The following is a 26,560-nucleotide window of genomic DNA, read 5'->3' as shown; positions in this document are numbered from 1 at the left end:
TCGGTGACTTTCAACAGTCCCTCCTCTTTCTTTGACAATCCTCATCTCGCCTTTCAACAGTCCCTCCCCCTTATAATAGTTTCTGGCCTGATAGGCCTGAAACTGTCTTATAAATTTTCAATTTGAGCCTTAATGGCATTTTCTTGTCTAAAACAACTCCAGTTACTTCCACCCATTTTCGCCATGCTTCTTTCACTCTCTGTCTCACTGCTTTCTCAGTACCTCCCTCCTCTGCTATTATTGATCCAAGGGAATGCCTCAGTCTCCCCATATTTTGTCTGTACACTGGTTCTTGCCCTCTCATACATCATCTTCACTAACCTTACCAACTTCTCTGGTATTCCTCTCTTTCTCAAACACCAGTAATAACTACTCTTTTTGATACCCTGTCGTATGCCTTTCCAAGATCCCCAAAATACATGTAAACTTGTAAGGACTGGGGTATGAGTGACATACTGGCTGGGTGTTTACTGGTTTATTGGTAGTTTCTTACTGAGATAAATGTACAGAATCTTCGAAGATGTTATTGGCGCGTGCGAGCGGTAATGTAGCGTCTACACACAGACAGGTAAAAACAGAGGTACAGGCTCGGGCATCTGTGTTTGTCGGTAGACAAACAGATGGCGATATCAAGAGACATAATTAACATTCAGTGATGAAATATACATCAATGGAAAAGCCAGGAAATTCTACACATGGTCAATTGCATGAGATTCGAGACAGATTAATGGATACAATGCAGTAACATAATATACGTGAAATGGAGAGACATTAGGTGTCTTCACAAACAGAAACACACATACAGTTTGATACAGAAGATTCGTTGGAACATTATGAGTACATGATTAGAATGCTTGCACGGCAATGCAAGTAGTGGTGATTGTACATACATTAAGAGAAAGAAAACGAGACGCTCCTGTTTTGTCCTGTCCACTCCGATGATGACGATTGACGAACACACGAACACACACGTGTTTGGAAAAGGCAGCGTCGGGCTCTTACAAACTTTCCTGTTTCCTTCTAAATATTTCTCTTGGACTTGTCCTACTATAAAAATAGCATCTGCTGTGCCGTTTCCTTTCATAAACCCAAACTGCTGCTCATGTATATCTATCAACTCTCTCAACCTCCCTTCTGCTGTTCTTTCTAGTATCTTGAATACATGCTCCAAATCCTTTATTCCTCTGTAGTTCCCACTCTTTGCCTAGATTTCCCAATGCTTTAATCATTTCTATCGTTACCTCTGACTTTCCTGCAGCTTTTTTTTTTTTTACTTTACCTTTCTGTATGGCATTCTCGACTTCACTCTCTCTGATGTTTGCTATTGGTCCTTCTCCTGGAGGAACATTTTCCAGTTCTTCACACTCATTCTCAGTGTTTAATAATTGTGAAAAATATTCTTTCCGTCTTCTCTTGACCTCTTCTTCCTCAATTAAGATATTTCCATTTTCATCTTTAATAATTCCTACCTCTCCTACATCCTGCCTGTCTTTTCTTCTCGCTTCTGCAATTCTGTAGATTATCTTTCCTCCCTCTGGTGTTTCCATCTTCTCATACCACTCTCTCATGGCTTCTCCCTTTGCAATTGCTACCTTTCTTTTTGTTTCCCTCTTTGTCTGTCTGTACTTCTCTCTTGTTTGGTAGTTGTGATCTTCTTCCCACCCTCTTCTGGCTATACTCTTTTCCTTCACAGCTGTTTGAACCTCTTGATTCCACCACCATGTTTCTCTTTCCTGTTGCTGCTTACCACTTGTCCTCTCACACACCTCTGCTGCTACTGGACCCACACTCCCTTTTATATCATCCCATATCTCTTCAGGCGATTCTGACATTCTACTTACATCTCTCTCTTCTCTGGCTCTTTCCACTTCTGAACTCTCTTGCCTTCTCCCCTTTCAGCTTCCAAGTTTTGATCCTCATATTCCTGGTTGGGGTTTTTCTTTTCCTTATTGCTTTCAGCCTAGAATCTGCGACTACCAGTTTATGTTGAGCTACAACAGATTCATTTGGAATAACCTTACAATCCTTCCTGACCAAAATATAATCAATTTGTGTCTCATTTTGTCCACTTTTGTATGTTACCAGATGATCTCTTTTCTCAAATTGTGTATTCAAGACTACCAGATTCATAGCGTCTGCTAATTCTAACAATCTATTACCTTCCTGGTTTCTTCTTCCAAAACCTCTTCCTTCATGTATTCCTTCAAAGCCATCAGAACTCTCACCTACATGAGCATCCATGTCCCCAGATAACACTAATAGTTCACTTCTTTCTATATATTCTTCTAATTTCCCTCTGAATTTCTCCTTCTCCTCTTCACTACACCCTTGTTGAGGTGGGTATGACGAGATATGCCATACTCTCTTATCTTTTATAAATTTTAGGCCCATGAGCCTCTTACGGATACGTTGGACCTCTGTGACAGTCTCCTGCAGATCTGGATGGAAAATAATTCCTACCCTGTTTCTCCTTGTATCTTCCCCTGTGTAGTAAACTTTATATCCTTCTCCAAGCTTTCTTGTACTTTCCCCTTCCATCTTGTCTCTTGCGTACATAGAATCACAATTTTCCTTCTCTGCATGACATCAACCAACTCTCTTCCCTTTCCTGTGAGGCTGCCAACATTTCAATTTCCAATTCGCATCTTTCCTTTCTTTTTCCAATCCTTTCTCCTCACTAACTTCTTTAGCCGCAGTCGTGACTTCTCCAGTACCCTTTGCTGTCAGAGGATACTACAGCGCTCCATTATTGACTCGAGATTCATTATTTAGTTTTTGCCACTGTTTTCATACTCGGTTGGCTAGACCAGGCAGCAACTCTCCCCATCTATCCGGGTTTGAGATCGGCAGCAAGTTGGACTGACTTGTCCCCCCGGCACCCTACTGGCTGGTTGGTGCTGTTTTATAGGTAAGGGACTACTACTACTACTACTACTACTACTACTACTGCTACTACTACTACTACTACTACTACTACTACTACTACTACTACTAAATAAGTAAAGGAAGCGTAAAGGAAAAAAGTAGAAATATATGTAGCAGTTCAAGGTAGCTGCTACCTGTCTCTATTTTTGGTTTCTGTAAAAGAAAACTATTGTGCCGGCTTTGTTCTGTCTGCACTTTTTCTGTCCGCCCTCAGATCTTTAAAAACTACTGAGACTGTGTTGATCGTCCCTGCAACCTTCTAGCCTGGTAATTTTTACTTTATTTAAGGCAACGATATAGGATAGGCCACCACCGGTCCGTAGGTAAAAAAATTTCATGGGTCGCGGCTTATACAGTATTATACCGAGCCCACCGAAATATGCACTGTAGCGGCTGTACAGAAAACTCGATTGCGCCAAAGAAACTTCAGCGCATTTTTTACTTTTATTTCTTCCAAGCACTGATATGCAACTACGTCAACACTTCGCACTGCCTCAAAGAAAGTGATGTCAACTATGATCCTGTGGGCACTATTAGGCTTGGAAGACTATGAGAATAATGAGGAAGTGGAAGTAGAAGACAGACAATGAGTAACAGAAAGAAAAACATGATTGAAAAGGTCCTGAGGCTATTAATTTCAGCTTTAGATCCAACTTAATATTTGTTGATAAACAGTTGATATTACTTATCATTTTGTTTTCAGCAACAACAACAAAAATATTACTGACAGCTAAGAAAATATTTCGGTCGCTTCATGCATAATATGCTAATGTGTATAAAAAGTAGTCGATGGAGTTCTTTTCAAACATTTTATATGTACATCTGATTTTTATCGATTAGGGGAGATATGATATATAAGAAAACATGTAAATGAAAAAAATTTGTAAATCTCATCTAAAACGGTACAAGTTCACACAAATCTGTTGAACGAACGCGCTGTCCCGACACAAGTCACGTGACTCGCTCGTCTTCGATGTAAACAAACCGCTGCTTCAATCGCCACACGTGTTGCTGTCTCTTAAGTGTTCAACCTGCAGGGACTAGGGAACAACATGAAATTCTCGTATCAGGTAACGAGCTCAGATTTTATGAACCCAGATATAGTCATGAAGAAAAATTGTTACTGTTTTTATAATTAAAGAACACATAAGCTAGAGTCGTTAGACTACTTATCTTAGAATTTGGTGTGGGCTATCCTAGGTCAGTCAGGGTACAGTACCACAGGCCTCGCCTGCCCTTTGGAATTACACATAGATGTGGCAAATGGCATAAGGCATGGTTGTAATGGGTCAAGCTTAGTCTTCCTCGTAATAACTTACAGGATATTCCAACGGCTAGAAGATACTAAGGGAGGTGTTAGGGACGAGATGTAGGGAAAGAATCGTGGCAACCTTCTGCACAGGTGAGGGTCAGGCGAGGCTCCCGTACTCGACTGGCTTCCAGGTCTTTCTCACAAAGAAATGGTCAATTTTTACATAACTTGGTAGAACTAAGTATTAGCTTTGCGTCGGGTATTACCTTGGAAATTGACTTTGTTCTGACACGATATACAAACTGTCGGCCCTTTACATAAGGAATTAGTTACGGCAAAGCTGGACACGACCATTAAATTCTTGAACGAGGTGGTTAGGCAGTAACCAATGTCAGGTAGGCGGGAATACCCACCTGCCCGGATATAGGGTGAACGCTCGGAGTATGGGACATTCCTCCGCTGTTTGGACACTTCCAGAAAATGCATTAGAACGTACCCCCATAAGCATCAGTGAGAAAATGCATTAGAACGTACCCCCATAAGCATCAGTGAGACTTGTGCCCCCTCTACACAACACGCCGAGACGTCTACATTCCGTTCAAAGTAACAGTTTTTTCCTAATTTATGAAATAATGGCATATTTCCGATTAAACAGAGGTTCGTTAAGATTTAGCTGTGCGCTTTCGAAACTTTTATCTAAAACACTTTAGGGTAATTCTAAGCCTTAGTTCCGCAGTGAGCTAGACTATGGCAGTTGACGTTTTCCATGTTATTTTATTTGCTTTACAAGAATTTAAAGTAATATTTTGTCGGCTGGCTATAACTAAACTGTAATTGAGCTTTGAAGACTACACGACGGGGTAGATCTAAGCCGGCATTCCGCGGCGAGCCCCCCACCCCCTCCATAGGTAATACGGCAAAATTGTAACGAGTAAACACCATTAGCATATGTTAGGTTGGTATTTTTAGGGATGTTTACTGGTTACAATTTCGTCATAGTAGCTATGGAGGGGGTGGGGGCTCGCCATGGAATGCCGGCTTAGATCTACCCAGTCGGTAGTGTAGTCGTCGTGTAGTCTTCAAAGGTCAATTACAGTTTAGTTACAGCCAGCCGACAAAATATTCCTTTAATTTCTTGTAAAGCAAGTAAAATAACAGGAAATCTTCAGTTACCATATTCTAGCTCACTGCAGAACTACGGCTTAGAATTACCCACTTTAAAAGTGGACGAGTGACGCCATCTCGATATTTGCCAAGTCACTTGTGTAAACAAACTGCCCATTCCCTGTGTTAAATCTGCAAAATATTTGTACCCATAGACACTGACACTGTTTCCTTGACATCAGTGGTAAACACTGGCATTTATAGGGGTGGACAGGGAACTCTAGCGAATTTTTGGGACGCCAGAGCACTAGGTAACATTTAAATAACTAGGCAGCAACATTTAAATAACTAGGCAGCTAAAAACCAGAATATGGTTATATATTGAGTAAATGTATTATGTGTTCATTATAATTCACTTGAAAATATTTTTGTTCTGACACGATATACAGTACAAACCCTCAGTTCTTTACATTAGGAGTTACTTTCAGCATAGGCTGGAAATGGCTGTTAGACTCTTGAGCAAGGTGGTTAGGCAGTAACTACCGCCAGGTAGCGGGAATACCCGCCTGCCCGGATGTAAACATTCCAGTTTTATATATGTAACTTACCCAGTAATTACTTAGCTAAGAGTTTCTACTTGAACGGCAGTTAGAATTCAGAATTCGTGGTAGCGATTCTTTTGTTTGTATAGGTGACTATGCCCTGCCCACTTTCGGGGTGCGAAAGAGGAACAACACTGCCAACACGACAATTTGTTTCTGCTGCTTGTAGCGTCAACACCTGGTGTTTTTACAGCATTTCAGAGTTTTGGAATTCATATTGGCTTTGTATTTTCTTCTTTGGTGAAGTATTTGTAGCTGTTTTGGCATTTTTTCACTTGACTTTTCATGGATTTGACTTTTTTGACTAGTTAGGAAATGTCTGACACTAGTAGTTCTAGTTTCCAGCATTGCGGTAAGGGCTGCAATACATGGATGACAAAAGCGACCTACGACTCTCACACCCTGTGTTCCGGTTGCAGAGGTCAGGTTTGTTCAATAGATTTGACTTTTGACGAATGCAGAGATTGGGGGGAACAGAAATGGAAGACCTGAAATTCTCATTTACTGAAGCTAGAAAGAGATAGTAAGAAGAAAGCAGCTGCTAAACCTAGCGGAAAAGTAGCTAGTCAGGCTTTAACTCCCAGATCAGATAAGGCTGACATATATCTTAGTTCTCCAACTGTAAACCCTTCCCCACCTGCATCAATTAATTATCCTAAACCACCTACTCCTTCTCCTGGTTCCATCACTTCTGAACCCGATCGCTTTGCCAGCCTTGAAAATAAATTTGAGCAACGCTTAAATCTTGTTGTAAGTACGGTGGCCCAGTCAGGGACATCAATGCATATCTTGTTGGACAAATTTGAAAATAGTGCAAAAGGTGAGGTGTCAGTGGAGGAGACGGCTGTTCATCCTGCTGATTGTCCTAGGCGCAGGTCCCTGCCATACTCACTACCTGGGAGGAGGCATACTGGTAGCCCAAGGGAGGTCAGTAGGGTCTGCCCACGGGCAGTCGTCCCCTCAGTCCAACCTGTTGCATCCCAGGTTGCGACTAGAGACAGCAGCTGGAAAGGCGTCTTGGAAGTTCATTGGCTTTCTTCTAGTTCTGAGGAGTCATCGCCTCGCAAGAGCCCGCTTCGTAGTTTTCCTGACGAATCTTGCCCGCTGAAGAGACTATTCTCGGGTAAGGATCAGTCCCCGCATCTCCCTTGCAAGAGATTGAGGGAGCCTTCCTTTAGTCCTCAGCTGTCATGCAGCAGGTGGGACACTCTAGAATGTTTCTCCTCTCCTCTGCGCCAGGAACGAGGTTCTAGCCCGATTCTCCTCTCGGGCAAGCAGCGTCAGTCTTCTAGTAAGCACCCTGTTCCCTCGGCTCGTTTAGTATCAGCGGAACGTCCTGTTGAGCGCCAGGAAGCAGACAAGCGCCCTGTTGCAGCCAGGCGCCCTGATGCGGCCAAGCGCCCCGATGCAGCTCAGCGCTGTGATACAGTGAAGCGCCCTGACACTTTCAGACGCCCTAAGGTGGTCGGACGTTCTCTTTCGTCGGAGTGCCCTGAAGCTGCCGATCTTCCCATAGCGCTCGAAACCTTTCGAGTCTCCAAGCGCCCTGCAGCTTCCGATCAGCCTTCTCCTGCGTTGGAGCCCTCTCTTGAACCATTGCAACATAAGTTAGATAACATCCTTAACCTTTTGCAGAAGCCTACAGCTCAGGCTGCCCCTGATTTAGTTGCGATGACTTCTCCAATCGCTTTGGCGAATGAAGAAGAGGAGCAGGGTACATCTTCAATACCGTATGCGTCTCTCCTCAAGTGCCGCCTTCAGCATTTCCCGGAATTTTTCTCTCCGAGCTCTCCGTCCTCTCCAGGTTCGTCTTATTTGATGAGCTCTCAGTCTGGATTTGTCTCGACTACCGAAGATGGCTCTCTCCAAATCTTCGAAGAAAGCTCTTCGACTAGTGGGGGACTGGCTTTCCGAGAAGAGGATTCAAGGGAGAGCTTGTTTTATTGTTCCTCCTTCTCGCCTCTCACGTATGAGGTATTTATCGTAGCAATGGGAGAAGCTCCTTCCCTGGGAGTGGCTGCCTCCTCCCAGAGGGACTTCTCTGCGCTCGTTGACTCGGGATGGAGATCGGCTCTCGCGTCGGTAAAAACCTTCTTCTCGGCACAGGAGATGGATCATCTTTTGAAGAGTATTTTTAAGGCCTTTGAAGATTTTGAGTTTTCTCGACTGGTGTTTAGGAGCGCTTGCCAAGAAACTTCAAGAACCAGCTCTTTTGTGCAATAAACTCGCAGACCTGGATAATTTTCTGTCTTGCGCAGATAAAGCCGTTAGAGATGGCTCACATGAATTAGCTGCACTGTATGCCATGGGCATCTTAAAGAAGCGTGAACTCTGGGTCTCATTCACACTGAAGGGTGTGACGGCCCCACAGAAATCAGCTCTACTGTTTTCTCCTCTGGATAAACAGCATTTGTTTCCTCAGTCCACCATAAATGAGATTGCAGCGAGCCTGCACCAGAAGTCAACGCAGGAGTTGTTGACTCAGTCGACGAAGTGCCAGAAGGATCGACATGCATTCTCGGCTAAACCATCATCTCTGCTCGAACATCGTAAGCCATTTCGTGGAGGGATTCAGAGAGCACGCCCCAGGTCCTGAGGTTCGGTTAGATTTGCTCCCCGAGCGATCAAGAAATCTTCAGCAGGATCATGCTCTCGCAAGTGAGGATATAGTCCTTCATGTCCCAGTAGGGGCCAAGCTTCATCTCTTTTGGGAGAGATGGAGCAGAAGAGGAGCGGATCAGTGGGTAGTAAAAGTTTTAAAGGAGGGAGACTCTATCCCCTTCAAGGAGAATCCGCCATTGACCGACACTCCCGTCGTATTGACAGCTTACTCCATCGGCTCAGAGAAGTGTTCGGCCTTGTCGAAGGAAGTGTCCTCTCTTCTGAACAAAAAGGCTATAGAAATAGTGAGAAAGGCTAACACGAAAGGATTGTACAATAGCCTTTTCGTAGTTCCCAAAGCTTCAGGAGATTGGAGATTGGTGGTCAATGTAAGTGCCTTGAACGTCTTCGTAGAGAAAACGAAATTCAACATGGAAACCATCCACTCAATTCTGCCTTCCATGAGGGGGATTGGATGGTTTCCCTGGACATGCAGGGCGCTTATTTCCATATTCCTATTCATTCGGATTCGAGGAAATATCTACTTGTTCCGACACGATATACAGTGAACCCCCGTATTCGTGGGGGATGCGTACCACACACCCCCCCGTGAATAGCTAAAATCTGCGAATACTTAAAACCCCTTTAAAAACACTTAGAACTGCCCATTTTGATAGCTTAAACCAAGAAAAATCCTGTAAAAATGCGTATACCTGAGTATTTTAATAGTTTTATCACAAAAAGTGCATTTATTCATGAAAATTATATGAAAATACAGTAATTAGTGAATATTTCTCAGTGAAAAATACTGCGAATGAGCGAATTTTCCGCAAAAAATGGCTAGATATGTTCCACAGAGAAACCCGCGAATGCGTGAGTTCACGAACCATGAGAATGCAGATACGGGGGGTTTACTGTACAAATCATCAGTCCTTTACAACAGGAATTACTTTCAGGTGTAGGCTGGAAACGGCCGATAAACTCTTGAGCAAGGTGGTTAGGCATTAACTACTGCCAGGTAGGCGGGAATACCCGCCTGCCCGGATGTAAACACTCCAGTTTGCATTCGGCCATCATGCGTTGCTGACGTGTTTTTTGTTCTCTCTGCCTGACTGTTGTTAAGCTCTTATTATCCCGGTGGGATCTTTCTGTATTTTTGTTTATACTGTACGTGTGTTTGATATTTATTAATACAAACCCACGATTTGTGATAACCTTGCATAAGCCGTTGTTCCCTGCAGTGTCTTGGGTTTGACGGCCAAGGGCGTAATTGGAGAAGCGTAAACGAGTGGTAATGCTTCTCTTCCAGCAGCCCTTTATGTAAATACTGAAGGCGCCCCTGTACATTCGGAGATATAGTTTGGGACGTAATATCGTTGCTCCCTTACATTGATTGGGACGTAAGATTTTGTTCCCTTCTTGGGCTTCCGCCCTCCGTGTATAAGGGGCATCACTAATTCCTTCCTACTTATGCTGAGTGTTGCTCGCTGCCTGCACTTGGAGAACTACGGGCCAGGTGGGAGGTTGCAGGCATTGTCGGTAAGTTCCGCCTCCATGGCGCCCTTGGTGGCCTCCCCTCCATCCTTTTTCTCTTCCCGTAGGTTCTTCCTTCTCCCCTTTAGTAGATCTCTCTCCTTCGCCCTCTTCGCTCGCTCGTTGGGCGAAGATCAGGGGTGGGGAGCGATCGGGCAACCTCTTCTAGAGTACCTCCTCCTCCTCCCGCTGCATAGGGCAGTTCCCCTTGTAGTGAGAGGAGTCTCCCTCTACTAATCAGCTTTGCTTTTTCTTTCAGGTTGACAGTGAGCATCACAGACACAGCAGTAGTTGGCTGGATATATGAAAGGATATCTCGCATGAAGCAGTCCTGACGTTCATTTAGTGTTGCTTCGGGATCAACCACATTACCTGGTTAGATGACATATATCCACGTCAGGATCGTTCTGACTCTGTTCCCACCAATGTGGATCGATCGCTATCATTGCTCATCTTCATGTATGCTGTTGCACTACCTCCGGCATATTGTGGTCCATCTGCTCCTGCTGTTCCTGTGTTATGCTCTTGTCAACTCGACGAGAGTCTCTGGGCTGCTCTTCCTGGTCTCGTGCCGCAGCCTCCCTGATCGTTCCTGTCGCTGCTGGTGACTTTCATGTGACATTTCTGTCCGTTGCAGTAGCTCCTGCCTTCCGAACCGCTTCCATAGCTCCTGCATTGGCTGTCCTGATCGTGCCCACTACTTCTCCTAGTGTTTGTGCCCGTGGCCGCTTCCGTTGTGTTCCTGCCAGCTGCCCTGGAGGTTACGATGTCTGCCATCTTGTAGAAGATGTCGGCGTGAAGGGGAAGGAAGTCGCCTTGTGGAAGTGACGTTCCTGGCCATTGCAATAGCTCCTGCCCTCCGAACCTCTGCCGTAGCTCCTGCATCGGTTGTCCTGATCATGCCTGCCGCTTCTCCTGGTGGTCGTGCCTGGGGCCGCTTCCGTTATGTTCTTGCCAGCTGCCCCAGAGGTTACGATGTCTGCCATCCTGTAGAAGATGTCGGCGTGAAGATGAAGGAAGTCACCCTGTTGAAGTGATATTCCTGGCCGTTGCAGTAGCTCCTGCCTTCCGAACCACTGCCATAGCTCCTGCATCAGTTGTCCTAATCATGCCTGCAGCTTCTTCTGGTGGTGGTGTCCTGGGCCGTCCATTGTGTTCCTGCCTGACTGCCCTGAAGGTTACGATGTTTCATGTCCACCACCCTGTAGATGTCGGAGTGGAGGTGAAGGAAGCCGCCCTGTGGAAGTAGCCGCCGTCTTCTTCGTCTTATCTTTGATTTCATCTTCTGCTGCGTCTTCCCTTCCTCTCCCAAGGTCCAAGGGGGTCCCGAGAATCGGCAGACCTCCGTCGGCCTAAGGAGAGGAAGGCTGCTTCTTCCCCTTGATGCCCTTGGATGTCTAGGGACTGCCTCCTTTCGAGGAGGCAGTGGGTCTCTCGTTGGCTCTTCCTGACCTTTGGGTTAGGAAACCGATTCGCATAGCCCTGGGTTTTGTGTTTCGGAAGCCACGGGCGCGCAGACCTCGGTTTGCGATCCTGTTCCCAGCCCTAGAGGTTCCGCCTCTAAGTTGGGGGCGGCTCCGAGTGCTCCAGATTCTATGGAATATCGAGTATCCTGATCTGGTCTGGAGAGACTTTTCCTCAGCCCAGTTTGGGAGCAGTGCGAGAGAAAGGGTTGAGGCACCCAGGTGTCCCGGCTCTTCCTGCCAGCACCACAAGTGCTCCACGAGTGCTTGCCAGTGCTCGGTCGGGTTCCCAGCCTGGTGTCTCGATCCTGTCGGTTTGAACGTCAGAAGAAGCAGGGAAGAGATTCCTTTTGGGAGTCCTGTGGGACTTCTAAGGGACTGCCTCTTTTCCGGGAGACAAGTTTCTCTCGTTGGCTTTTCCCGCCCTGGGGCGGGAACCAATTCACATTCTCCTGTGGGGTCTTGCGTTTCGGGGGCCGCAAGTGCGGCCCCTGGAGGCCACGCCCTCGTTGCCAATCTTGGAAATCTGCGTCTAAGACTGGTTCTGTGCTTGGCTCTTTCGATCTCTTAGGAAACTGAAAGCAGCGCCCAGATTTTTGGGAGTCTCGTGAGTAGCTCGAATTCTATGAATCACGAGCGCTCTCCTGACAAGAGGCACAGGACGAGAAAGTGCCGAGATACCCAGGTGTCTGGTTGCCGGGGCACCCGGGTGTCTGGGGGCCGAGACACCCAGGTGTCTGGGTGCCGAGACGCCTGGGTGTCTGGGTGCCGAGATGCCAGGTGTCTCCATACTGCCCGCCAGCTGCTTCTGTTGCTCGGCTGGGCTTCATTCTTGTGTCTTGAACTTTAGGGTTTGAGCATGCAAGATAGCAGACACAGAATCCCCCATTGAACCTTCTTCTCAAGGGGCCTCAGCCTCGAAGGAGTTTAGAGTTTGGGAAACTAGCAATTGTTCACGGCAGACGAGTTCCAGCCTGCCCAGTTCCTATTGTGTTCGCGAGATCGTCTTGGCTTGGCTCGGCCCCTGGTCGCGCTTACGAGACTGGCTCGGCTCGACTCAGCTTGCCAGGCTGGCTTGGCTCGCCCCGCGGCCCGCCTTCCTCCCAGTCCACCGCATACCAACCAGCTGGATCGCTTTTGCGTAATCGGCTCAGGTTCGGTGCGGCTTGGCTTGGCCCTACTCGGCTTTTTCCGATTCAGGTTCTCGGCTATGTTCAAGTGAACTTTTTGCTCTTCCCAGGAAAGCGCTTTGCCATGGCATAAGTGCTCTTCTTCCCCCGTGTGGCAGTAATCTCCTTCGATTGATTATCGCTCACGGGCCGCCTCTCCTGCTTATCTTACTGGCAGGAAGGTAGGGATACTCTTTCTCCTCACCTGTTCTCTTCTCCTCTCGGTTGTTCCGAGAGGTGTGAAACGGACAGAGAGAGCTCCGACGAACTTCTTCGGAGTTCAGCTGCCTTGCGTGCTTTGGGTGTCGGTCCCCCGATTCTCTCGTAGTATACTAACGAGGTAGCCGAGTACGGTTTCATGGGATCTGTCAAGGTCTCCCTCCAAGGGGAGAGGTACAGGAGTTTGGCGCTTCGGAAACAGCGAGGGTCTTCCTCTTCAAGTTGCGAGTGCCCCCATGTTTTCGGAGAACTTCGCACCGACGAATCGGCGCGAGGATCCCCGGGATAAGACCACAGCTCCCCCAATGAATAATCTTCATCACTCGCAACCCTTGCAGTCCCCGAGGGGCCGAGAGTGTTGGGGATCGCTGCGGTCCTGGCTTCCGAGAGCTTTCTCGACCTGATGAATTCTTTTCTTCGAAGGAGTTAATGCAGGTCGAGACACCAAGCTTTCCCCCCTGCCTCGACAGAATATGAATAATTCTTGCCTCGGAGGGTGTTGCCAACTGCAGTTTTTTTGGGCAATTCTGGTGCTAAGAAGAAGGATTTTGTCCCAATTCGGATCTCTGGTTTTGTAAGTCCCGAGTTGGCTCGACCCTTAGGAACGAACCATTACTTGGTTCTGCCTTTCTCTTTCAGAGATTTCCCAGATACCTCGGTAATCAGGTTCGTACCAGGGCACTACCTTGTCCTTTGGACAATGGCCAAGACCTTTGGGTCTTAGTCATCTCAACTGGACTTGGGGATGGGAATAGGACTCGAACCAATAGCTGCTGGAACCGGCACTGATGCGGTAAGACTACACGTCGAGCACCCATTCTATTTTTCTTATAGAATCATAGAAGCAATTCTGCTCCTTCCTAGCAAGGGGAGGAAGGAGAGACTGGCAATAAGGGAACCCTATCTCGGCTTTTCCTTACTGCCTCCGACTCTAAGATTCTTCAAGCCTATTTCGTATGAGTCACATTTCCTAACTCATGCGAAAAGGTCCAGTATCTGACATTTGATCTTGCAGTTCCTACACTCTGATCAATATGTCAGAGGCTCGGTTACTCCTCCTCGCTCTTTCGACCAGGAGTAGCAGCCCAGGTGTGCAGAACTCCAGTCAGTTTAGGAGACTCACTCAGATTCCTCCCTCCAACCAGTGAGTCTTCCTAATGCAAAGGACCGACGGTTTGTATATCGTGTCAGGACAAATCACAATTTTTTAAAGTAAATTGTATTTTTCCTAACTATACAAACCTGAGGTCCATTACATTACGTATTATGCCCACCTCATGCCACCCCTCAATCTGAACCTGGACCGAAAGGCAAACTGGAATGTTTACATCTGGGCAGGCGGGTATTCCTGCCTACCTGGCAGTAGTTACTACCTAACCACCTTGCTCAAGAGTTTAACTGCCATTTCCAGCCTATGCTGAAAGTAATTCCTAATGTAAAGGACCTCAGGTTTGTATAGTTAGGAAAAATACAATTTACTTTCAAACATTGTGATTTTACCAATGCTAGCTACTTTTCTGTTCCAAATTCATCTCCATTACTGAGTGTTTTTGAGTAGTATATGTCCATGTGTCCCACCTCCTGTCAATGTGGGATTCAGCTATGTTGTTACCTGGTGAGTTACTTATATAAAAATGACATTTTTATGATAAAATAAAGTTTCACATATACTTACCAAGTAACTACATGATTGGAGCCCTCCCTTCTCCCCTCTCATGGACACAGGGCACAAACGAATTGTGAGCTCTTCAGTTGTGTTGTGCCTATCCTTCCCCGAAAGTGGGTGGGGTTGAGTTACCGACACCAAAACAATAGAACACTACCGCAAATTTCAAATTTAGTGTGCTGCAGGAGTTAGAAACTAATAACTAATAGCTATGTAGTTACTTGGTAAGTATATATAAAACTTTATTTTATCATAAAATGTAATTTTTCCTAATTATACAAACCTGAGGTCTTTACAGTTAAATGCCCTCCTCATGTCACCCCCTCATTCTGATACCTGGGCCAAAAGGCAAAGTGAATGCTTACTATCTGGATGGGTGGGACTCCCACCAGTCGGATTGTAGTTAACTACCCAGCCACCTTGTGTAAAAGTTAAACGGCCATTTCCAGCTATGCCGAAACGTATTCCTTATGTAAAGACCTCAGATTTGTATAGTTAGGAGAAATACAAATTACTTTTAAATATTATATAAGTAACTTACCAAGTGATTACATAGCTATAGTTTCCTCTTGCATGGCAGCTTAAATTAAAAAATTCGTGGGTAACGCTTCAAAGTTTAGTGCAGATGACTGGTCCCGCCCACTCACAGGAATACCAGGAATGACTGAGCAGACAACCTGAGTCTGTTTCTGTCACACTCAAGTAAACACCGAGTGTCGATGGCAGCTTTGTTCTTAAATTTGCTGGTTGGAAATCGGATTTCGGTGAAGTATTATCGCTGATTTCGGGTAGCCTTCAAGCCTGCAGCTTTCAGGATCAGTATTTTATTGTTTTGTTTTTAAGATCTGATTCAAGTTTATCATATTTCGCTAGGCTACACTAGCAAATTCACAATCAAATGGGTTAACTACTGTAGCTTTGTTTACTGCGTTACCACCTTTACCGGTTAACGCAATATAGGTAAACAAAGCATTCTTTGCTGAAGCAATATTTATGGTAATTACTTTTTGCAAGTCTCAATTAATGTTTGTTAGGATTTGCAACATGTCTGTATGATGATACTCTGTGTACTTCATCTATTCTCGGTAAAGGTTAACTTTCCTTTTCCGAACCACAACCCACAATGCACCAGTCATAAGCAGAGCTTCAACATGTGCAATATAATACAGAAGACTTAATGGAACATAATCTCAGTGTTTGATAGGATTTGAAATATGTCTGTATGATGGTACTCAGTGTACTTTGAACTATGTCAATAAAGGTTGACTTTTCTTTTTCCGAATAGCATTAAAAACTTAATGTTGTGTTTGCTACCTTGTTTACCAATTAGCATAATATAACGTAAATGTTGTGTTCTCTACCGATTGAATATTTTTGGTAATGGATACATATCTGCAATCTCGAATTATGTTGGTTAGGATTTGAGATGTGTGTGTCTGATGTTACTGTGTACTTCATAACATTTGTCCGTAAATAATTAATGTAACATATTATTACACTTTCCTTTGCAGAGAACTGAAAAATATAAGGGCAGGAATGCAGTAGGAGAGAATTGTGCTTAATGTTTTGGTTACAATGAGCTTTTGCAAGAAGACCTTCTCGTCAGCTGAGAGCCGTGCTTTGGACCTTGCTTTGGCAGTACATATACTAAACAAGATGACACGAATTTTGAAGAGTTCCACATTTTTTAGCTCATACTAAGAGCACCCAGTAGAGCTCACCAGCTCCTGAGTTACTAGCTTGCCTGGCACCAACTACAGAGTGCTGGACACCCACTATCAAGCTCTTTGGCACCCACTCTAGGGTGCTTTGGTGCTTGCTCTCAGGCACTTCAGCGCCTGCTCTTGAGTGCTCGGCGCCAGTTACTGAGATCCTGGCGCCAACTCTTGGCCGCTCAGTGGTAGTTACTGAGATCCTTTCGCCAACTCTCGCCCACTCGGCGCTAATTACTGAGATCCTGGCGTCAACTCTCGGCCACTCAGCGCTAGTTACTGAGATTCCGGCCCCAACTCTCGGCCGCTCGGCGCCAGTTACTGAGATCCTGGTGCCAGCTCTTGGCCGCTCGGCGCTAGTTACAAGCAGTCCCTGGTTAACGGTGGGCTCGGTTGACAGCGATTCGGTTTTATGACACTTGTCTAGGGACGAAAATCTGCAATTTTCGGCGCCAAAAATTGCTGATTTCCACTTATCAGTGCCGATAATTAGGTATTGGCGCCAATACATACCTAACAGAGTTGCCGATAACTGAAAATCGGTGTTTTTTGGCGCCAATAACCCCCGAAAATCTGCGAAAAAGTGCTGAAATCGTCAATTTTTGGTTAGCAATTTTCAGGTATCATTACACCCTCAGAAACGGAACCCCGCCGATAACCGGGGACTGCCTGTACTGAGATCATGTCGCCAACTCATGGCCGCTTGGCGCCAGTCACCGAGATTATGACGCCAACTTTCAGCTGCTCGGCGCCAGGTACTGAGATCCTGGTGCCAACTCTCTCCTACTGCTGGCCCTCCTGCCTTTTTTATCCACTTGCTCCCGCGCCTGGCTCCCTTGCTTCCTTTCCGTGCCATTGCCAGTCTTGTGCTTCTTTTTAAGAACAACTGTTGTTCTTTTTTGAGTGCAATTTCCAATTGAATGCCTAGCTGCAGTCTTCAAGTGGCCGACTATAGTCTCTGATCATAGGGTGTCCTTCATTATCGGACTCCCTCCTTTGAATACCATACAACCGCCCTTAGGCGGTTTTGTCTCTTTTCAGCCAGTTCCACCTTTACCTAGAGTTCCAGACAGGTCTAATTGCTCCCTTTTGTGACCTCAGTTAGTGTCTCAAAGCACTGTCCTATGCAGACAGGGACTTTTGTGTATGAATTTATGAGCTTATTGAAGAAGGCTGTCACCTCTACAGGGAGTTGGGAGTCAGACTTAGTTTGTTCCGACACAATATACAAACCCTCGGTCCTTTACATTAGGGATTACTTTCAGGCGTAGGCTGGAAACGGCCGTTGAACTTCAAACAAGGTGGTTAGGCAGTTAACTACCGTCCGCGAGGCGGGAGTACCGCCTGCCCCGATGTAAACATTCCAATTTGCTTTCGGCCATCGTAGCGCTCGGACGTTGTTCTTCGTCGCTCTCTGCCTGACAGCTATACTTCTACTTTTTGGTGGGAAATTCTTTCTTTTTTTCATTAACAATGGAGAAATCATCTAAACCCTCCTATCCCCAGCGTGTGTGTCCCGGGGTAGGGGTTAAGAAATGCAATTCCTTTAGATCTCGAGTCGACGTGGACCCACACGCCCTCTGTACATCTTGCAGGGGACGTGTGTGTTCACGTGACGATCCCTGTAGTGAGTGTTGTTCGTGGTCCTCCGAGCAATGGGGCAAGTTCAAAGGGAGGAGACGTTACCGTTGTAAGCCTACCAAGGATTACTAGCAATAAAAACAGCATTAACAACTATATATGAAAACCAGTTTAATGAAGTAACCATCTTTAGCGATTCACTAAGTTCAATAAATGCAATAAATTCTTATACTCCAAAAAATCAAATTGTAAATGAAATTAGACATACATTACATGAAATGAAAATGTAAAAGATATCTGTTACTCTATGTTGGATACCATCTCACATAGGATTAGAAGGCAATGAAAAAGCTGACACCTATGCAAAAGAGGCTAGAACACTCCCAATATCAGCAGAATTAGTACCATTAGAAGATTATACTAGATACAGTAAAACGGTGATTAAGAAGAAATGGCAAAATAACTGGAGGGAAAGCAATCTTAACATTAAATTAAGAGAAATAAAAGAAACTGTAGCCCCGTGGCCATCATCCTATCAGAATTGCACGCAGATTTTCAGTAATGTTGACACGGCTAAGAATTGGTCACACCAAACTGACACATGGTTACCTGATGAGTAACCCCATGCCCCCTATACCTATGTGCAAATATGTAATATACAAATAACAGTAAAGCATATTTTAAAGGTATGTCCAAAATATAGAATCCAAAGAGACATTTTATTTAGAAGATATTCCTTTAAAGATATACTGTCAGAAAATGACAAATTTTCACTTTTTAATATTTTAAAATTCCTTAAATTTAATCATTTATACGATAAAATATAAGATTCATAGAATAATTTATAATATATTCCTAATTAACTTAATTAGTTCTTAGATTAACATATGTCGCTAGGTTTAATGAAATTATCAGAGTTAAATAGCTTGTCTAATCCTTCGGGCCAGCCCTAGGAGAGTTAATATTAACTCAGTGGTCTGGTTAAACTAACGTTAAAAAAAAAAAAAAAAAAAAGTCGTCTGAGGGAAATACACCCCTGACGACTCCATTGGTGGCGAACATGTCGGGCTCATTTCTCCCTCCCGGCGAACTTCCCCTGCTTGCTCCCCCTCCCCTTCCTCTTACGTTTCATCGTTTGTGGAAGGGCGCGGGGGAGAGTTGGACCGCGACATCCTCTCTGAAGTCTCTTCCCGTTCCGGAGGGAAGTTTTTCCCTCCGGAGCCAGTATAGGCTTCGTGTACTGACCCGACTTTTGCTTCAGGTCCCGGACTGGATAGCCAGACACCGATATCAAGTTCATCCTGGCTGCACCTGGGCCTACCTGGCTCGTCACTGGAGGGATTGGCTCCCCTGCCCCCCGCTCCAGTCACGACACACTCGGCAACGACAGTCACTACTACATCCATCACCTTTTTGAGGTTTGCCCAGATGCTGGTATCAGTCGCATCGCATCTGGACACCCAAGTGTCGGCGTCACCTGCGGTGCAACACGCTGTTCCGCTGCCTCCCGGCTTCCTGGCTCCTTTCTCGCGTGCTGGCCCCGCCTACATGGTGACGTCATCATACTCTTATGTGACTGTTGCTGCCCCTGTTGCTGACCCTGACCTGTCTACGACTGCTGTTCCTCGTCTGACTTTCCAGCCCGGCTCTTCGTCTGTTCCTGTCCCCATCCCGTCGACCCTGGCGCGGCCCAACTTGAATCTCCACGCGGGAGGGGCGGCACCTGCATTCCCGGCCCCACCCACTTTTGTTCCTGGCCGACGCGCGGCTCTCTCTACCCAGGCAAATGCTGGCCCGAGCTCCGCGGTCTCTGCCTGGGATGTGCCTTCTGCTGTTCCTGAGTCTGCGGCCTCGCTTTCCTGGCTTGGGGACTTGACGGCGTTCCTGAAGCAGATGGTGAAGAAGAAGAAGAAGAGGTCTAGGAAGGTGTCGTTGTCTTCATCTTCATCTTCGTCATCATCGTCGTCTTCGTCTGCTGCTTCTTCCGCTTCTCCTTCTGAGGCTTCGCAGCCGAAAAAGAAGAAGTCTGCCTCTCCCCCCCCAAGAAATCTTAACTGAGACGTCTAAGGGTCTGCCTCCTTCCACAGGGAAGGCAGTGGGATCTCTCGTCGGCTCTTCCCGATCCTCGGATCAAGGAACCACTGCCCCGGCCTCCGGGCCAGGGGCACCGGGAGCCAAGGGCATGCAGACCAAGGTCGGCACTCCCCTGCTGCGCCTAAGAAACTTCCTGCATCAAAGGCCAGCAAGTCCACGTCGGGCACTCGTTCGCGAGTTGCTCCGAGTACCCGGGTCCCCAAGGAGACCTGGGTACCCCAGTCTGATACGGGAGAAAATTCTCGCCGCACAGACCAGGGCGTGGGGCGAGAGAAAGAGCCGGGACATGCACGTGCTCCGTCTCTTCCTGCTGGCACTCCTTCAGGTGCCAAGTCAACTTCCCAGGATAGTGCTTCAGCCCCGCGGGGCCGAACGCAAGGAGAGGTAAGGAAGAAGTCCCCTACTCAGTCTTCCCGAGAGGCTCCTGCCTCGAAGAAGACTGGGACGCATCCAGAGGACAGCGCAAGCTCGCACCAGTCAGCCACGCGTTCGACTCCTTCCAGTCCCTGGCCATGTCCGCGCGGCCAGCCTGGCTCGGGGGAGGCGAGTGCGCGGCTTGGCTCTCGCGAGCCGCTCCGCTCTCCTCGGGAGATCGCTTCACCTGGGCTGAAGCAGTCTCCTCGACCCGGGGCTCGTCATCACCGCGGGTTGGTGACCGCTCTCGGCCCACTGCCTCTGCTGGTTCTGCCAGTAAAGTCAGTGGGAGCGCCCGATCTTCCTCGCCTGTCCCCTCCGCCCCTTCGGTTTCTTCCAGGGGGCGCGAGTCGGAGAGGAGGAGCTCTGGGGAGTGTTCTCAGAGTTCTACTGCGTGGGGGTACGCACCTGGCTCGGTTCTTGGCTCAACCAGGTCCTATGCCCGCGTAGTTCAGGAAGATCCACAGGGGTCTGCCGAGGTTCTCCCTCTTGCAGGGAGAGTAGTTCGGGAGGACCGCACTCTGGAAGGACTCGAGGGTCCTCTGCCCCAGGATGCGGACACCCCAGAAATACAGAGGACTTTTTCAGAGGTTATCGCGCTGATTCGTCAGCACAATGACCTCGGGGAAGGGACCATGGCCTCGTCTGTGGATTGTCCGTCGCGCCCCGAATCCTTCTTGGGACCCAAGAAGGAACCCAAGGCTTCGGTGGGGTTGCCGTGGTCCACGCTTTCCGAGGGGGTACTCGACCAGGTGAACAGTCTTGTGTCTGGGCAAGACAGTTCGCTTCGTTTGAGCCGCTCGGACAAGCTTCTTCCTCCTCCTCTGCCTCGTCAGAAGCGTTTCTACGCTCCAGTGGAAGGGGCATTGCTGACCAAACAGGTTGACCCGGACCCGACTCGTTTGGATCCGGGTCTGTCATTGCAGCAATTGACTGCAGAGAGCATATCTCTCTCTCAGCAAGAAGCTGCAACCGTGGAAGCCACCACCATGGCAGCCTTCCAAGCAGTCTCCTGGCTCGATCTGTGGTCATTCACAGTATCGAAGGTAGCGCTGCTTCCTCAGGTGCTATTGTACCTGGGGAGGACTCCGCCTTTGGGAGACTGTGCCAGTCTTGGGGGTAGGGCTATTTCCTACCTCGCCCACCAGACTGCAAACCTGTGGGTGAACCTTGTGCTAAAGCGGAGGGATGCCGTTCTCTCTCGCTTTGCCAGGTCTGTAGGTCCCGAGTCAGCTATCGCCCTTCAGAATGGACCGTTGCTGGGTTCCTCCTCTCTCTTCCTTAGAGAGTTGGTGGACGCCACAGTGGACAAGCGCCGTACCGATGACAGCGACCGGCTTGTTCACCAGGCAGTGGCCAAGACCTCTGGGTCTTCGCACCCCACTGCGGCCAGGTCTTCGGGCCAGGCTGGCACTTCCTCGGCCCCTAAGAAGTCCCAGTCTTTGAAGGGGTCCCGAGAAAACACCCAGCCTTCTTCTGCCCCGAGAAGGGGGGGTCCCTCCCGCCCTTTTCAGCCCACTTTCCAAGCCGGTAAAGGGGGTAAGGGTAAGAAGAAGGGGAAACGCTAGGGGCGGCGTTCCCCCCCAAAAGCTGCCGAAGGTGAGGCGTGTGCCTTTCGAGCCATTGGGTAACTTGGCAGCGACACGGAGCCGAGACCTGGATAGTGGATGTCCTTCGGGAGGGATATCTACTACCCTTCGAGTCTCGGCCTCCCCTCACCTACTCTCCGGTCCATCTCCAAACATATCTTCCAAGTTCGTCGAAGGACATCGCACTACAGCAAGAAGTGCAAGCCATGCTGAGCGAGGGTGCTGTAGAAGTTGTGTCGGACCAGTCTCCAGGCCTTTACAGCCGCGTCTTTCTCGTAGAGAAAGCCTCAGGGGGATGGAGACCGGTCATAGACCTCTCTCCCTTGAACCATTTCGTTCGCCAGACTGGGTTCACGATGGAAACAGCGCAAACTGTGCTGGCCTCCATCAGGGAGAACGACTTCATGCTTACGGTGGACTTGAAGGATGCGTATTTCCAGATACCTATCCATCCGTCCTCTCGCAAGTACCTCCGCTTTGTCCTCGGGGAGTCGGTCTTCCAATTCAGGGCACTTTGTTTTGGGCTCTCGACTGCTTCCCAGGTGTTAACGAGAGTATTCTCTCTTGTCTCAGCTTGGGCCCACTCGCATGGGATACGTCTTCTGAGGTATCTCGACGACTGGCTAGTCCTGGTGAGCTCTCGCTCGCAGTTGCTACAGGACAGGGATCGTCTCCTCGAGTTTTGCCGGGATCTAGGGATCATGGTAAATCTGGAGAAGTCAGATCTCACCCCCAAGCAGAGGACAAAGTACCTGGGCATGCTGATAGATACGGTGGCAGCAAAAGTCTTTCCCTCAGACTCTCGTATCAGCAAGTTCAGGCAGGCAGCACAGCTGTTCCTGTCACGGCAGAAGCAACCAGCTCGGCAATGGCAAGTCGTCATCGGTCACCTGTCGTCTTTGGAGAAACTAGTACTTCACGGGCGACTTCACCTGTGGTCTCTCCAGTGGAGACTAAAGGAGTATTGGTCCCAGTCCCAAGACCCCCATTCCTTCCTCATTCCTCTTTCCGAGGAGGTGAGAAAGGACCTTCACTGGTGGTTAGACGACAGGAACCTCTTGATAGGAGTATCCTTGCATACTCCCCCTCCGGACATGCTTCTGTTCTCGGATGCATCGACCGAGGGATGGGGTGCACACCTGGAGGAGTTGCTGACTTCAGGAGTGTGGCACCGAGACGATGAGCACCTTCACATCAACATCCTAGAACTCAAGGCGGCCTTCCTGGCCCTCCAAGAGTTCCGGGATCGAGTGATGGGACACTCTGTGGTACCAATGAGCGACAATACCACGGTAGTGGCATACGTCAACAAGCAGGGGCGACTGGTGTCCCACCAGCTTCACCAGTTGACAATGCAGGTGCATGAGTGGGCCTTGGCTCACTCGGTAGAGTTGTCAGCCAGGTACATTCCAGGCAAGAGGAATGTCGTGGCAGACAAGCTCAGCTGCCAGAGCCAGGTGGTAGGGACCGAATGGTCCCTCCATCAGGAAGTAGCGGAAAGGCTGTTCGACCTGTGGGGGCGTCCAGCCATCAATCTGTTCGCCACCCGGCACAACAGAAAGCTCCAGGTCTTCTGTTCTGTCGCGCCAGACCCATGGGCCGCTGCGGAGGACGCATTCCAACACCCGTGGGACAATCTCGACGCTTACGCCTTTCCCCCATTCTGTCTGATTCGCCGAGTGATGATCACCCCGAATCTCAGAATGACTCTGGTGGCACCCAAATGGCCCCAGGCCATTTGGTACCCGGACCTGCTAGCTCTCCTTTCCGAGGCACCGAGAGAGATCCCCCCCTGGCCCAGCCATCTGCGTCAACCTCACGCAGAGCAGTTCCACCTGGCAGTGCATTCCCTGTGTCTTCACGGCTGGAGGTTATCCACCATCTCTTGCAAGCGAGAGGCTTTTCGCGCCGCGCAGCAACAGAGATGGCAGGATACCTCAGAAGATCCTCTGCAGCGGTATACCAGGGAAAGTGGTCCGTCTTCTGTGGTTGGTGTCGTCGAAGGAGTATCTCTCCGGTCGGAGCTACTGTTCAGCAGGTTGTGGACTTGCTCGTCTTCCCTCGCCGAGAGAAGCTTCTCTCCGTTTCAGCTGTAAAAGGCTACCGTGCCACACTCGGCCTAGTCTTACGGCTGAAAGGAGTAGACATCTCCTCCTCCTTCGAGATATCTCTACTCATGAGCAGCTTCGAACGGTCTTGCCCACCCAGGGATCTCAGGCCCCCTGCGTCGGATGTGACTCTTGTCTTAAGGAGCCTGACTCGTGCACCGTACGAGCCTTTACAAGAGTCGTCAGACAGGGATCTGACCCTCAAGACCGTCTTCTTGCTTGCCCTGGCATCGGCGAAGAGAGTTGGCGAGCTTCACGGACTTTCCTTTGATGTTAAACACTCGAGGGGATGGGGATCAATTACGCTCGATTTCATCCTGGATTTCGTAGCGAAGACTCAGAACCCTTCGGTCCCTGACGCACGGTTCGAGTCCTTCACGATCCCCTCCCTAGAGGACTTTGTAGGTAATGAACCAGACGAGATGCTACTGTGTCCTGTTAGAGTGCTGCGGCGCTATCTGAAGAGAACTCGGCACCTCCGGCCTGAGTGTCAACAACTCTTCGTTAGCACTGGCTCGACCAAGAAAGAAGTGTCCAAGAACACCATCTCTTTCTGGCTTCGTGAGATGATAAGGAGAGCCTACTCTGCTGCAGGAGAAGATGACATCGCCACGCTTCGTCCGAGAGCTCACGAGGTCCGCAGCATTGGTCCGTCCCTCGCATTCCGGAAGAATATGTCAGTATCACAGGTACTGAAGGCGGGTGTGTGGTCCCAACAGACTACCTTCACCTCCTTCTACCTCCGGGATGTTGCACACAAGTCCTTGGACACAAGTTGTGTAGCTTATCCAGCTCCTCTAACAGGACAGGTTGTATCTCGCCTATGTTGTACGGTTGTGATTGGGAGATTGAATGTTGAGTGACTGGCCTCTGTTCTTTCTCCCCATCCTGGCTCTCTTCCCACGGGCAGGGAGCGGACGTGCCGTTACAAGCTGGACCTGGCGATTGAGGCAGGTAAGCACCCAACGGGAGCTCCTGTTCTATTTCCGTTCAGGTTAATAGAAGCAACCCCACTCCTTCCTCTTGCAAGGGGAGGAAGGAGACCATGACTATGAGACAAACCCAATGCTTGTATTTGCCTTATTGTCATCTGACGTCAAATTCTTCCTAGCTTACTTTGCATGAACTGACGTTTCCTCTTTCATGCAAAGGGACCCAGAAGTCTGACAACTGATCCTGCGTTTCTTACAACCCGATCTTTTGTCAGAGGCAGTTTTTTCCCTTCCTCGCTCTCACGACCAGGAAGGGAAGACAAGGTGGTGAACTCCAGTCAATTCAGAGAGACTTTATCAGATTCCTCTCTCCAATTAGTGAGTCTCCTAATGTAAAGGACCGAGGGTTTGTATATTGTGTTAGAACAAATAACAATTTTTAAAAGTAAATTGTATTTTTCCTAACTATACAAACCAGAGGTCCTTTACACTTTATGCCCACCTCATGCCACCCCTCAATCTGTACCTGGGCCGAAAGGCAAATTGGTATGTTTACATCGGGGCAGGCGGTACTCCTGCCTCCCGGACGGTAGTTAACTGCCTAACCACCTTGTTTGAAGTTCAGCGGCCGTTTCCAGCCTACGCCTGAAAGTAATCCCTAATGTAAAGGACCTCGGGTTTGTATAGTTAGGAAAAATACAATTTACTTTTAAAAATTGTTATTTTTTTAAGGGAGCAAGACAAGTGTGTTTTGTCCTTCCTTCCCTCTGATACTTAGACGGAATTAGTTCCGGAGCAGAAGTTTTTTAAGGGAGCAAGACAAGTGTTTTTTGTCCTTCCCTCCCTCTGGTACTTAGACGGAGTTAGTCCTGGAGCAGAAGTCGTCACTCCTGGTTGTATTCAAGACATTGTTACCCATGGCCAGTCTTTTGTGTATCTAATGGACTTTCCAAGTTCCTATAAGCATGTCAGATATTGGTTTTTAACCAAGTACAGTTCTGGACATGGTGTCAGTCTGTACGAGGTGCCATCGAGTCCACACAGGGTGTTATCGCACTTAGTTGTCTGTGATTCTGCACGAGGTTCTACAAGTTTGTTTACTTGCAGAGACCAACTGAACACTCCTGTCATCCACCCTCCAGGGCGATACGGTGGAGTTCCTGGATATGTAGGATACTTCATTTCATGTCCACATACAGACTCCGAAAGATATCTAAGACCCGTCCTACAAGACAGGGTCTTCAAGTGCGAGAAATTAGGCTTCAATATCTATGGCATAAGACTTCATTTCTTCTCGATCCTCACTCACTCCTAGACTGCGGTATTCTTTTAGACAAGATTACAGTCCTTACTTTTTACATCAGCTCTCCCTACCAAGCAACAAGAGGATTTTTCTATGGATGATAAATAGAATGGTTTTTTTTTTCCCAGTCTAACTGGAATTTCTGGCAGTTGAACTGAGCCATCAGAAACTCACTCTTACTCTCGAGTGGACCTTGAATCCCCTGAACTGTTGGCTTATGTGCCTGTGTGAGGCAGGCCTATCTTGACTGTCTGCATCTTTAAGGGAGTCTTCTAGCCTGGACAACAGACTCC

At 47.9% G+C, this 26,560-nt stretch overlaps 2 protein-coding genes across 2 annotated transcripts in view; one reads left to right on the top strand and one right to left on the bottom strand.

Moving 5' to 3' along the window:
* Positions 1–1,833: 1,833 nt before the first annotated feature.
* Positions 1,834–2,538, bottom strand: LOC136831028 (uncharacterized). The gene has a single exon (XM_067090973.1). It carries the CDS (start codon positions 2,536–2,538, stop codon positions 1,834–1,836), a length of 705 nt encoding a protein of 234 aa, XP_066947074.1.
* A 1,309-nt stretch (positions 2,539–3,847) lies between these two features.
* The window catches only part of LOC136831338 (periodic tryptophan protein 2 homolog), a 283,085-nt gene continuing 260,372 nt past the window's right edge, over positions 3,848–26,560 (top strand). Inside the window, exon 1 of the mRNA XM_067091632.1 lies at positions 3,848–3,995. Coding sequence (XP_066947733.1) covers positions 3,978–3,995 — 18 coding nt within the window. The 5' untranslated portion in view covers positions 3,848–3,977. The remainder of the gene's footprint in view (positions 3,996–26,560) is intronic.

The sequence above is a fragment of the Macrobrachium rosenbergii genome, chromosome 48 (assembly GCF_040412425.1).
Source record: "Macrobrachium rosenbergii isolate ZJJX-2024 chromosome 48, ASM4041242v1, whole genome shotgun sequence".
NCBI classification, from domain to species: domain Eukaryota; kingdom Metazoa; phylum Arthropoda; class Malacostraca; order Decapoda; family Palaemonidae; genus Macrobrachium; species Macrobrachium rosenbergii.
The sequence above is the reverse complement of the archived record's forward strand: the minus strand, read 5'-3'. Positions and strand labels throughout refer to the sequence as shown.